This window comes from Drosophila nasuta, unplaced genomic scaffold, assembly GCF_023558535.2.
Source record: "Drosophila nasuta strain 15112-1781.00 unplaced genomic scaffold, ASM2355853v1 ctg164_pilon, whole genome shotgun sequence".
NCBI lineage: Eukaryota > Metazoa > Arthropoda > Insecta > Diptera > Drosophilidae > Drosophila > Drosophila nasuta.
The window spans coordinates 28,687-42,824 of NW_026869393.1; the positions used below are offsets into that span (position 1 = coordinate 28,687).

General features: G+C 35.3%; 1 protein-coding gene across 1 annotated transcript in view; it reads right to left on the reverse strand.

Moving 5' to 3' along the window:
- LOC132797629 (uncharacterized) overlaps window positions 1-13,726 on the reverse strand; it is a 34,389-nt gene extending 20,663 nt beyond the window's left edge. The window contains exons 1-2 of the mRNA XM_060809380.1: window positions 13,520-13,726; window positions 13,218-13,455 (exon numbers count right to left, since the gene is read on the reverse strand). Of these exons, the coding sequence (XP_060665363.1) occupies window positions 13,218-13,455; window positions 13,520-13,725 (444 nt within the window). The 5' untranslated portion in view covers window position 13,726. The remainder of the gene's footprint in view (window positions 1-13,217; window positions 13,456-13,519) is intronic.
- Between the last annotated feature and the right edge of the window lie 412 nt (window positions 13,727-14,138).

A 14,138-nucleotide genomic window follows, 5' to 3' on the forward strand; every position in this document is an offset into this window, starting at 1 on the left:
TCCAACCCTTTTGTTTACTATACTTGTATGTCTCTTCCCATTTTCCTCCTTCAACTTAAGTACGCGAATTTTTAATAATATAGATAATCCATGGAAGCACGTAGCGGAAAGGAAAATTTTTTGGCCACACCCATTCGACCAGACAACAGCCGTAGCTTTCGCGTACGCCTTTCTTAGCGCTACATTTACACCAGCTTCCCTCAGCGAACCAGCTTCGTTGTACACTACAGTTTAATTATTTTATTTGGCGCCCAAACGTCAGGCCAGGTTGGCTTTGTTGGTTTATTGTATTGTTGTATGTTACCTAGCCCGTCTTCGAAAAAAAAACAATATTTGAAATACCCTTACACCTATCCTTTTCATTCATTCTTATTCCTTTTCCTTGTTGTAAATATCTTGAGCTTGATGCCTGATGATTGCAATCGACCTTTAGGCAAGGTATCCAGAATTTTCATAACAAAAGCTGCTGTGTAACTTGTTGTTATAGAGAAATACTAGCTTCAAACGGGCTGTATTGCCTAAAACAAGAGAGAAAACATTGTCAGCAAACCGCTTTTTGAGTCTGTGTGGATCCCTACACGCGAATATGGTCGTTATCTTTTGCGTGGATACGAGTGTAAGTGGTAGTGATGCAGCCAAAATCTATCTGTGTTTGGACATTGTTTCTTGAACGAGTAAGTTTTTCCGAACTATTTAACTTGCCGCTATATTTGGAACAATGAGTTGTAATAACCCGTTTCTATACATACCACATTTCTGTACAAGGAAGTACTAATTAGGGTCACATGTCATTAATGTCAATTTAGGGGTAATAAAGATGCAATTTAATTAGGGTAACCTCTTGAAATGTCAAGTGTGAGGTAATAAAGATGCAATTTAATTAGGGTTAGTTGTGGAAATGACAAGTGTGGGATTTGTCTGACGAATCGTACGCGACCCGAGACGGGGCGATGAAAGGATCGGGATCGGGGTCGGGGGCGTTTCGTCAGACAAATCCTTCGGAGTCGGGGTCGGGGTCGAGATCGCTTGTCCCGAGACGCCTCGGGGTCGGAGTCGAGATCGCTTGTCCCGACACGCCCTCGAGGTCGGGATCGCAATCGGTCTCGTACTCGAGGTCGCAATCGAAAACGATTCATAGATCGAGGACGAAAACGTGCAACGAACACGTACTACGATACGCTCTCGAGGTCGTGTGTCCCGAGACGAGACGGTGGGGGGTCGGGATCGCAGTCGAAAACGATTCGTAGATCGAGGGCGAAAACGTCTAACGAACACGTGCTACGATACGCTCTCGAGTTCGAGACGAGACGGGGGGTCGCAGTCGAAAACGATTCGTAGATCGAGAACGAAAACGTGAACGAACACGTGCTACGAAACGCTCTCGAGATCGTGTGTCCCGAGACGAGACGGTGATGGGGTCGGGGTCGCACTCGAAAACGATTTGTAGATCGAAGGCGCCTTGCACGCTAGCTAGCATCGCTAGCTGTAAAACGATCGTAGGCGCCACGCTATCTATAAAACGAACGAAGGTGTGGCGCCCACTTGTCTCGTCATTTCGAATGTATTCGAAATCGGAGCGGAGGAAGGACGATGTGATGACGTGACGCAGCGCCACATCCAAGACGATCGAATACGTGAACGTCTAACACGAATCAACGTTACGAAACGTGATGAAATATATTCGGAAACCCAACGCTACCTGAAAAACGATCGAAGGCGTCTTGCACGTGACGCATGTGATGTAATTCAGACGAGAGTACAACACCATTTCCAAGACACTTGAAGATAAAATAGAAAATCTGAAAGAAAACCGAATAGAGCTGTAAAAATTCCATTTCCCGTAAAGATATAATATTCTTCTTTGGATGTTCTGTATGTAACATAATTTTATTTTCAAATACATTGTTTAAAATCGATTCTCTAAACTAACATACATTTTATAATTTTTCTTGATTTTTGTGAGCGAACAGTATAGAAATGACAGGCACATGTATCGACTCCATCCTCCACATCGTTATGAGCCCAACAGCAGGATGCGAAATGTTCACCATGAACATTAGAAACCAATGGTCCATCACATATTCTATTATTAAAATATTTCAATGATTCTGATAAATATTCCATGTGTTCAGGAAAAATTTTATCGTTAAACATTTTCATAAAATTATTTATTCCAGTTATAAGTTGTTGTATCGAAATATGAGTTGTGGAGTTGGTATTGTTTTCAATCAATATCATTTTAAATTTCTTTCGATCCGTTGACGTCTACTCGTAATGATTTCCAAAAGGTGAATGAGGAAATATTTTGAGAAAAAAATTATACGATACGTTGAACTAATCCGGTCAGTGGGGTATATTCAACTAGACGATCGTGAATGAGAAGGCAATATACCTTTGTATTCAACTCACTTGGTACTCTTAATTCAGTTGAAATTTTAACATCAATTGGCCCTGATTTGACCGACTCGTTTTGATATGAAAGATCAACAACAACAATAGGAGCCTTTGACTTGAAGTCTAGTGGTGATAAAAGTGGACGAGGCTCACGGTTGTAGTAACTCTCTTGGAATTTCACGTACATATCATACAAGGCAGCAAACCGATTTTCACTGAATTTTACATTTAAATCTTCATATGGATATACTTCAGAATTTAAATACACTTTTGCATTTCTCAAATTGTTTGTAATTAGATTGCCATTTAATGTAAACGCAATGACTGCAAACCGTGGACGTTCTCTATTTGCAGCTAGCTTAACGTTCCATACATGATGAGTCCCCTGTACCAACGAGGGATTTATATAACAATCCCAACTGCGGAATGAAAGTGGAAGTGTAGCTCCACTTTTGACTACATTGAACATTTTAATTTTAGTAGTATCGCTTGGAACAATGTGGGGTACTTTCCAGCTAATGTTCTGTATAGCAATTTTATATTCAATACCTCCGACCGTTTTTCAAACATTTCATTCATATTTTTAGCTAGCAAGAGAATGAGTTCATGTTTACAATTTAATATAACTTTTTTATGATCTTCAGCGAATCCCATTAGCATTTTTAGTGGTAATGAAAAGCTGAAATGACCTCCGCAAGATATACTCTCTCCTCCACTCCACCCGGCATTACGATAACATAGAGACTCCTGTCCACCAATGGAAAGAAAGTTTTTCAGAGTAGATGAGATTCCAGTAAACCGTGTTCTATCCAGTTCGCATCCGTTCAATTCATATCTTATTTCATCCAAAAATAGGCCATGCAATTATTTTTAAGCAAGCCGGCAACATCATTTGTTGTACTTGTGCCCGAATTTTGGTTAGTAATTTTACTAAGTGTTCCTTCAAACTGGAGGAAACTTTCAGACGGTAATACATACAAATCTTGGTTTTGTATTGTAATACGAACTTCATCATTTGTTTTGAAGTTCTGCTGATATGGGTAATAAGTGTGATATTCTTTTTCGTGATACTCTCATCATTGTGAGGTTTATCTTGCACAAAAAATTTCATTCATTTGAAATGAAGGTAGTAATTTTACTGAATATTAAATCCAAGTGATTTTAAAATCAGTTTATTTTTAATGATACCGCAGGTCGTGGATATGATGGTCCTCGAGATGATAATGATGATGGTGTTTTCACTTCACCTTTACATTTAGTAATGGGAGTTGTGAGGTGATGTGACGACCTTTATTATAAATAATCATTCTGTTGCTCGTAAATGAAGACGAATTGATATAGTTTCCCTCGAAAATTGATTAATTCCCCTCCTGATCAGTTATCCGTACTTCGAGCGTGCTTATTTCTCTAGTGTTGATAGGTAAATAAATCAAGTTTCGTGGTGTAATACTCATTTTATATCCCGGAGGAACATTGATTCCAAATTCATGAAGCACATGATTTGGTCTATTACCTACATATGAACCACTGATAATGTTACATTCCAATCTAATTGTATTTACTTTTAAAATATTCACAGGATTATCTGAGTCATAAATTTCAGTATTGTGCGGTTTTAGAATACGTGCACCAAATCCAAATAGCTTTCCAATACTTCGTTCACGATTAAAATATACTGTTTCTTTTTTAGTAGTAACTTGAACTTTCAGCGTATTATTGTTGGTTTCTATTTTTAACTCATCATAAGAACCATACCCCTTTAGAACATCAATAATATATGTTGCAATCTCTTCGAGTTCATACGATCCAACAGGTATTTCTATACATTTATTTCCAATATGAAATAGATTGTTCCCTCTATCTACGTTTGGTATAGAATTGTATGTGTGAAAGTCAATGAGAGCACACTCATAATTTCTATTTAATTCAATTTGTGGGAAAAAATTTTCGGTTATAACTGATGTGGTTCCATTTAATGCAAATGTTAGTGATGTAGACATTTTGAAGTCTGAGTTTGAACTGTTGTTTAATCATCATATCATTAGTTTTATATTCATATTTTTAAAGTATAATGAATTGATCAAAGCCTTTTCTGTATCGCCCATTTTTCATATCATCATCTTTAGAGATTAGTAGAAATCCAAATTTCTCCTCCCAGCATTTTCGTGAAATTTCCATAAATGATTCATAGTCCATGTCACTGTTTACGTGATCTCGATATATATGACGCATATTCAAATCATCTTGTTTAAACATTATAATAAAATTAGCATTGTCACGTATTAAATGCTTCGGTATATGTGTGTATGTTTGACATAAATAGAATGAATCAATATTCTTATGTCTTCCCATACAAAAATAGTTTCGGATATTATCCTGCTTTTCACATGCCACATCATCGAATATCATAATGGAATTATTTTTAGCTTCGTGCGGTGATAACACTGCATCGTTTCCGGAGAATGTAAAATATCCCATTCCTTGAATTGGCTTGATAAGTTTTTCCAAATATTCATATTTGGGTTGGTATAAACTCTTTGAAAATACATAAATATTTTCAAATTTGAGACCATTGGGACTCTCTATAAGACTAAGCATCACATTGGTTTTTCCACAATTTGATGGTCCAACAATTAATGCTCTAATTGTATTGGGTAGCAAAACACTATGTCGAGGTTGTTGATTATTCTCTCCATGTCCACCACCCTCAATGTTTCGTACTAGTATGCTTTTCTTATGTCTTAAAAAACGCATGTTAGTGAGATAAGTACTTCATTCAATGGGAAACGTTTGATGATTGAGGTTGCTATAAAATGGCCAAACGTTTTTATAATTTAATTAGTTCAAAATCAAAATTCAAACAGGGTAGTGGTCTTGTAAACAATATAATAGACTCTCTACCTTTTGAGGCTCATATACCTGGATACAATTACTGTGGACCTGGAACAAAGTTAGAGAAACGATTAGCACGTGGTGATCGTGGAATTAATGGTTTGGATGAAGCGTGTAGAGAGCATGATATTGCATATTCAAACAGTAAAGAGTTGAGTGAACGTCATAAAGCTGACTCAGTTTTAATTGAAAAGGCTTGGAATCGTGTAAAAGCGTTAGACAGTAGTATTGAGAGAGAGCAGCAGCATACTTTGTAACAAACATGATGAAGACGAAGAAAAATTTGGAATGGGATCAAATCAGGAGAGAAAGAAAAGAGTGAAAACATCATTGACTACAATAATCAAAAAGGCTACAAAGGAATTGAAAAGAATAAACCGCTTGATATCTTGAGTGCAATAAAAGTTGCACGTAAAGCAGTATCAAACTCGATGGGATGTAGGAAAAATGTTGTTATTCCACGTATTATAAATGTACCCAAGATAGGTGGGTTCTTGCCACTTGTCCCAATTTTAACAGCTCTGAGCGCTGTGGGTAGTTTGGCGTCAGGTAGTGCAGCAATAGTAAAATCTATTAACAATGCAAAGATGGCTAAACAACATCTAGAGGAAAACAAGAGGCATAATAAAAAATGGAAACGGTTGCATTGGGAGCTGGCTTGTATTTACAACCATACAAAAATGGATATGGTATATCATTTGCTAGAAATAATCAAAGTCAAAAACGCATTCAAAAACTAATAGGTATGCTACCCAAGAGAGCATTATCAAACTTTGATATAATGAAGTTTGCCTTTAGAAAGATTCCTCATTTTCGAGGTGTTTATATGAAGGATCAATTACCCAAATTTCCACATCATTTCGAGTGTGGAATAATAAATTTAGCCGACTCAATATCGAATGGAACGCATTGGGTAGCATATTACAAGAGAGGATCAGATTCTTATTATTTCGATAGTTTTGGGAATTTACAACCACCATTAGAAGTAGTCAGATATTTAGGAAAAATATTAAGTACAATTATGAACGTTTTCAAAATTTTGGGACTGTAAACTGTGGACATCTATGTTTAGAATTTTTAATGTGGTGTATGTCGGTTGAAGAGTAGGGAGACACTTAACAGTGGGATGGTTGTCCTTCTCTAGCACTTGAGAAGTCCTACAGCTAGCAACAGCTAGAAAGTCAACCAATCAAAGGAAAACGTCCTTAGCTAATGAAAACCTTTGAAAACAACAGTGGAAGGGGGGAGTGAGAAGTATAAAATCAGCTACCCACTCGAAGGAAAATATCATTCAGTCATAACCACTCATACCTCAACAACACCAGCAGCACCAGCAACAGCAACAATATCATCACCATCATCAACATCCTCACCAACAGCAGCATCAACAACAACGAGAACTGCAGTATCAGCAGCAGCAGCAGTACTAGACACACACACACACACACACACACACAGACCCAAAATAATCAGGATGAATCCATCGTTTGAGGTTAACAACGGAGAGGAGATTAACTTCACCGAAGTTAATCTTCCTCTTATTACTCCTCTTGCTGAGGACATTCAATTCCTCGCAAATGACATGGAGATTGAATCAACACTGAAATATTTGAATGGAATCAAGAAGAAACAGAAGCTCCCTTTCCGCGCTCTTCCAAGGAATACGGAATTCAGGATATATGAAGCGTCGAAGGTTCCAAGTAAATTTAATACCAATTCGTTAAAATTAACATTGGAAAACTATTTAATTTATCTCCCGAAATGTTATGATAAAGTTGAAAGTGTATACATTAAAGAATTAAATACTGGTAATTATACCATAACAAAACAGGATGATGGAGAAATTCTATTCAAATTGAAAATGTAATAAAATATATACAAAACAATAAATTATATTAAGAAAATAAAATAACAAAATTTTTTAAATGGGGACTAGTAAATTTGGGGAATTTCAGCCTTCTTTTTTCAGCTTTCTTTTCCAGCTTTATTAGTTCTGATACTTATTATAAATAAATGTTAATGAAATATAAATTCGAAATTTTCATTAGGGAATGGGAAATTGGGGAATTTTCAGCTTTCTTTTTCAGTCACTTTTCTTCTTTTTACATTGTGTCAATAAATGTAATTGAAAATTTAATTTCATAATTTTAGATGGGGATATGGGAAATTGTAACAGATCTGTTAACAGAAACAGGTCCGTTACCAGAACCGGATACCTGATCTGTATAACCAGGTCTGTTTAAAAGAACAGCTAGCTGTTCGATACAACCAGGTATCTGATCTCTACAACCAGGTCTGTTTAAAAGAACAGCTACCTGGTCGATACAACTAGGTATCTGATCTATACAACCAGGTCTGTACAACCAGGTCTGTTTAAAAGAATAGCTAGCTGATCTATTTAACAGTCTGATAGCTGATCTATACAACCAACTCTCTTCATAAAAACATGCTAATGTATCTGTTTATTGGTTATATATGGTTATGTTTCGTAAAATAGATCACAGTACACTAATGACCACAAGACTGAAATAATCATTAATCCACTAACAGTTGAATGAGATAAATTTGAAAGAAAATGAATCAAAAAGTTTTAACTCAATTAACTAAAAGCCGAAATGCTCTAAAAAAATTTTCTGATCTTAAACAACTCAAAAGTCAGAACAGTATTGGTCTGGAGGAAACATTTAAACCTATAACTGAACCACTACATGAACTTGTGAATGATAACAAAAATTTCAGACATTGATACCATCAGAGTTTAATAATGTTGAGACTGGAAAAAAAACTATGCAAAACTACTCTCCAATCGATCGAGAGAGAAACACACCACCTAACAAGAAAAGGAAACTCACATTTCACAGTGCTAAGAGTCAATTCTCGAAACCTAAATATGATATTGAGAAGGCATTGGATTGGGGATGGATAGTGTTAATGTTCAAGATGATGATGATGATGATGATCAATTCTATTCTCAACCAGCTATAGAAGACACATCGTTTGAAGGCTTACCTCATACCTCGAAATCGTTAGCGAGAGAAGGTTCTCCTTATTCATCAACTAAGTTTATGAAGCAAATATCCCCCCACACTTCGCTTCCATTACCGGTTCAAGACTCACCCCATTCATCATTGCCGTTAATGAGTCAAGAGCCCTCTCATTCATCGAACGTGTTATCAAATGAAACAGCTATACATTCAACGCCTTCGATAGCGAGTCAATCAATCCAACATGAGGACAACTCAAAAAATTTGAATATCAGTGAACTGGCACGGGAAGATCTTTTGGATAAGACATATGGTCCATACAAAAATGCAAGTGGACAATTAATGTTGGGGAATTCACATATTAATGTGACTCACAAAAAATTGAATTGGATGATGGGAAAAACTGGCGTCTTACAAGTGGATTATATTCATTAATATTCCACCGCCTACCTCAAAATTATAATCCAAATGATCTAGAAATATATAATGAAATTTTATTGATAACTAATGTGCACCGGAGAAATTTTAATTCCGATGGACAGATCAGAGGAACAAGGGCAAAGAAATATACAAAAATTATTAAACCGCTCTTAACAAAATCACGTACTGCCGAGTCTACACATAAATTCTCAAAATCTATTGTTTCTGGGACTGGTTTCATGTCACTCGCGACGAATAAACCCAATTATGTATATTGGGACGATCCAAATGAGTTGGTTGAACGATTACAACTCTTAATTGCCTCTCAAACAGCTGGAAATACGAATCATACTAATGAAATTACATCAATAATTGAAGAATTGAGAGAGGCTCAAATTATACACTAAATTCATATATAATTGATTGATAATATTGAAATGAACTTATAATCATCATGTCTGTTGACAAGTTTGGACGTTATGTAAATGATAAGCAGATCTCTATTCATTTAAAACGACGTGAGAAAATACCAGGACTCTACATTGATAATGATGGAAGTTATAATATTCAAGGAAGACGTTTAAAAATGGTCGCTTACCAATTGAGAATGCCGACTTGGCGATAAAAGAATATGTAGACCAAGTTGTAAACGATTTGAGAAATTTTCTAACATCAATGATTTCAAGTCATCAAGAAAGGAATGAGAGATTATTATCCGATAAATTGACTACAGTTGATCAGCGAATAATCAAGACTGAGAAAACTACATCAGATATTCTTGATAAAATTATACGCTCTCATATTCGAAAGTAATAAATATGTCTAGACGGGGAATAATTAATGAAATACATGCTCCTTCACGTAAGCATTTTCTTAGACGTAGAGTCATAACAAAAGGGATAAACGAATTATGGCAAGCTGACTTGGTTGAAATGGGGAAGTATGCACACTCAAACAATGGGTATCGCTACATGCTAACAGTGATAGACACATTCTCAAAATTTGGATGGGGGGAAGCAATAAAGTCTAAAAATGCAAAAGATGTTGCTGAGGCCATGGAGAAAATATTTCAATCAGGGAGAGGATTCCCCAAAAATCTTCAAACAGACGATGGAAAAGAGTTCTTTAACACCCAATTTAAGATATTAATGAAACGATATGGAATCAACCACTATTCAACATTTAGTAGTCTAAAGGCCTCAATTGTTGAACGATTTAATAGATCATTAAAAGACCTAATGTGGCGTGAATTTAGTTTCAATGGTACATACAAGTGGGTTGATATATTCAAATCACTAATTTCCGTTTACAACAATAGACATCATAGAACTATACGAATGCCACCCGTTAATGTAAATACTAAAAATGAGAAACATATTTTGAAAACCGTCTACAATAACATTAAAATGTTTGCGGGAAGCAAATTGAAAATGGGTGATTATGTACGCATCAGCAAGTACAAACATGTATTTGAAAAAGGCTATACTCCTAATTGGACAACTGAAATTTTTAAAATAAGCAAAGTACAAAATACTTACCCAACAACATACTTACTACAAGACTTCAATGGGAATCCAATTCAAGGTGGTTTCTACAAAGAGGAACTGAAAAACAAGTTTTCCTAACACTTATCTGGTTGAAAAAGTGTTAAAAAGAAAGGCAATAGAGCTCTAGTGCGCTGGTTGGGCTTCCCAAAACCGAAGACAGCTGGATTCATAAGAATGAAATTTTGTAATATTATAAGATTGAAAACAATTTTGTGTATTTTTCTTTTTATTTTATCTTCAAGTTATTTATAATTTTTTATTTTTCTTAATTTACTAATATGTACACTTAATTTTAAACATTTTTTTTTATTTTTTTAATTTATACATTTCAATTTCAATAAAGTTTTGTTTATTAATCTAATCATCTAGTTTTCTTTTTTTCATATTATCTATTAACAAGAAATGACATATTAATTGTCCTTCGTAAATGTTGATCGCACTTTCATTATTATCCAACTTTCTTTTAAGATTATTTATTTTGTTCACACTAGATTGGTTACTGTGTGAGTTCTGTAGTGTAAAACATTTGGCTGCGCCAAACTCTTGACTCCGCTTCTAAAATTGATATGGAACTCTCAATTTCAAAGGGTATTACTAAATAATGTGCTCTTGCTATAGTTGAAATCTTATCTTCTTCTATTATTCGTTTATCATCCTGACTATCTAATGTAGTTTTTGTTACTTCGACTGTAGTGATTTCATGCCCTCTAGACCTAAACAACTGCATACTAGAACGTTCTTGCTTTCCTGTATACAAAGTATTTGAATAATTTGATAATGAAATGCCCATCAAACAACATGCCTTTACCCCTTATTTTTTGACGCATATTTCACCAGAGTTATCGAAATTTTCATAAGTGTATGCATACATTTTTGAGCGTAAACCAACAAACTCAGTCATTGGTTTACCATGCAACTCATCCTTAAAGAAACCTAATCGTTTCTTATTACATTTCTTAAACTTATACAACTCGGCCAATTCATCTGGATATTCGGACGTGTCAAACTTTAACTCCACATCATCCCGAATATCTGCATAAAAATCATTTGTTTTTATGCTATAAATAAATGAATCCGTATCCATATAATTTAATTTGAGTGCTTTCCCAAACTTAGGTTTCATGTAGTCATAATGGAAGTCATACATTTTATATTTTGACATCTCCAACACTACAAATCCTAAATAAATTGGTTTATCACAAATGTTGTGTAACCTCTTCATTTGAATTGCATACATAGTTTCACTGAACCTTGATGCACTATGAAAATTAGATTTTGATATTAAATCCCTGGCACATAATTTGGGTCGTCCTAACTTCCTATTTTCAACTGGATAGTCCCACTCCGTTATTATTCGTACATCCACCCTTTTTTCACTGTTTTCCATGGTTTTTCCATAAACAGCATTGTTCAATAATTTAAAAAAATCTTTTTCAAAATTATTTTTGGCTCTGGTCCTATGCTCAGTGTTTATATCAATATATTTCTTGAGCCAGGCTTTCTGCCTAAATTGAAGGATGGAGTGAATTTTTTAATTCCAAGCCATGTCTCATACACTGTTTTAAAGTCTTATAGTATATGATATAATTCTTCTTTTCAGCGAGATCGGCTATTAACTTGGGAGTTTTACAACTGCTTGATGGTAGCTTGTTATCCGGACAGAATGGTAGATCATTATGTTCATCATGAAGTGAGTAAGGGTAATCTAGATCAACCTCTAGAATATATCCATACTCACTATTTTCATGAATATTTTCTAGATTAAAACTCTTAATCTGATTCGTGTCTAACCATTTGAACTCACCGTAAGGTAGTGGTTCAGACATAGCCCATCCATACAAATTGTTTGCATCCACATACATTAAAAATTCCGATTCTTTAGTAGGATCGAAATTTTTAAGTATTTGTGGTTTGCTTTTGTATGTCTATGACTACATTGCACCAACCCACCCCGAATTCCACTCTTAACATATGTAATCATATCAATATCAGTGAGTAACTCGAGTTCAATCTCTGTGGTTTTAACATAGCATCCCACGACAATCCTGGTGTAGTGTAATAATGGGCTGGGTCAAGATTGTAAATTGAAGAACAAATTGCCCTAAAATTTTGGAAAACGTCTGTTAACAATAAAACATCAGTTTTCAAATACAATTCTAAGTATTCCTTCAATGAACGACATTTAAAATGATGCCATACTTGGATGGCATGAGCGTAATCCTCTTCTGAACATTCTGACTCTGTTAAATTACTATAGAACTTGGATCTCGGTGGGAGAGAAGTTTCATCTAGTTTTTCAACAGAATCTAAATATTCATATGGGAAAACTCCTTTCCTGCGAAGTAGTTCAAAATCGGACTTGTTTTTGTACTGTGATTTCAGCACATTGAAATTCTCCTCACTCAAATTCCCCGCGAGTGTGTCTAGACTAGAGGGCATGAATCTGATAGTATCCAAAACCTGATTTCTAACGTATTTTTCCTTAGAGGGAGATATTTAGAAATTGAAATATACAATTCCTTATTCAAAGGGATAACTTTTATTTCTCCCTCAATTTCTCCAAGTTCTTTAACAAACAAATGAGAATCGTATTTGGAGAAATTAGAAAGAATACGGGGATAAAATCACCCGTCTTGTAATTAAGATTACAGGAATTATGGGCTGCACCTCTATATCTACCTGTAAAATGACAATGATCTTTCACTCTATCATTATTTAAAATACCCTTACATATGTGGCAAATGGTCGCTTTCCTAAAATTATCTAACTCATTATGAGTCATGTGCATTGGAACCACTATTTTCATGTGGTTCTCATACAAATCGGACAAATCTGACGTTAAATTTTTAATGAAAGTGCGAGCGACATCACCTCCTGTCTTCGAAACAAACTTATCTAAGCCAGAGTCAAATGCACACTTTATGTAGTATGCAAATGCTACTGGGACATGCTTATTAATAATTTTCGTGTTTACACTTACATCTAATGATACTGGTTCCAATATACATTCAAAGTCTGCATACACGACGAACGGAACCTCCAACTGACGGTGATGATTTTTAAAGGTGATCTTCTGATCCTTCCTTGGTCCCTCGGTAACCACCCGACTACATCTCAATGTATGTTGAGCCGCCCTCTCCTCACTCGTCGAGTATTGTAAGCATTGATTACAGAACCAACGCTTAACTCGATGTTTACCCAGTTGTTTGGCAAGTAGACTGTGAATGAAAATTGAAATTGTAAGGTGATTGTGATATTTTCAAATTTAATGAATGTACTTACGATGAAATATTTTTAATCCATACATAGTGTCCATGAATACCCGCCGTTGGTCCGTCGACGAATAATAAATTAATGTGGATTCTCATTTCCACTCCATCGCAGTAAAGTGGTCCAATTATTTTATCAGATTCCTCATCATACCCGAACACATTTAAACTTATGTGAGGGTTTCGTTTAGTGAACTCTTTTATTTTTCGAATTTCCATCGGGAATGATAATCCATTGAAGTCAATCCTTATGTTATTCACCTCAATTATTGGTGACGTAATCTCAACACCATAACTATTACAATGGTATGATCTACTTATTGGTTTGAGAGCTGATATAATTGCCCACTTAAAACAGAAGGCATCTTTGTTATGTACATTAACAACTGCCTTTCTATTTTTAATTTAAGCGGAAGCTCAAAATGATTAGATCCTTTTGTCGGATCACATTTATAAACATTAAGCTCCAGCCTAATAATTCGTGTCAAGGTCCATCCACTATCCTTTTCCTGAAACTCACTCATTTTTGCGTCTATCACATTTTTATGCGATTCAAAGAAGCGGGTGAAGTCGGATCCAGTCGTAACCTGAGACATTGTGCTCTGGAACGATTTTATTTCTTGTTGAATATC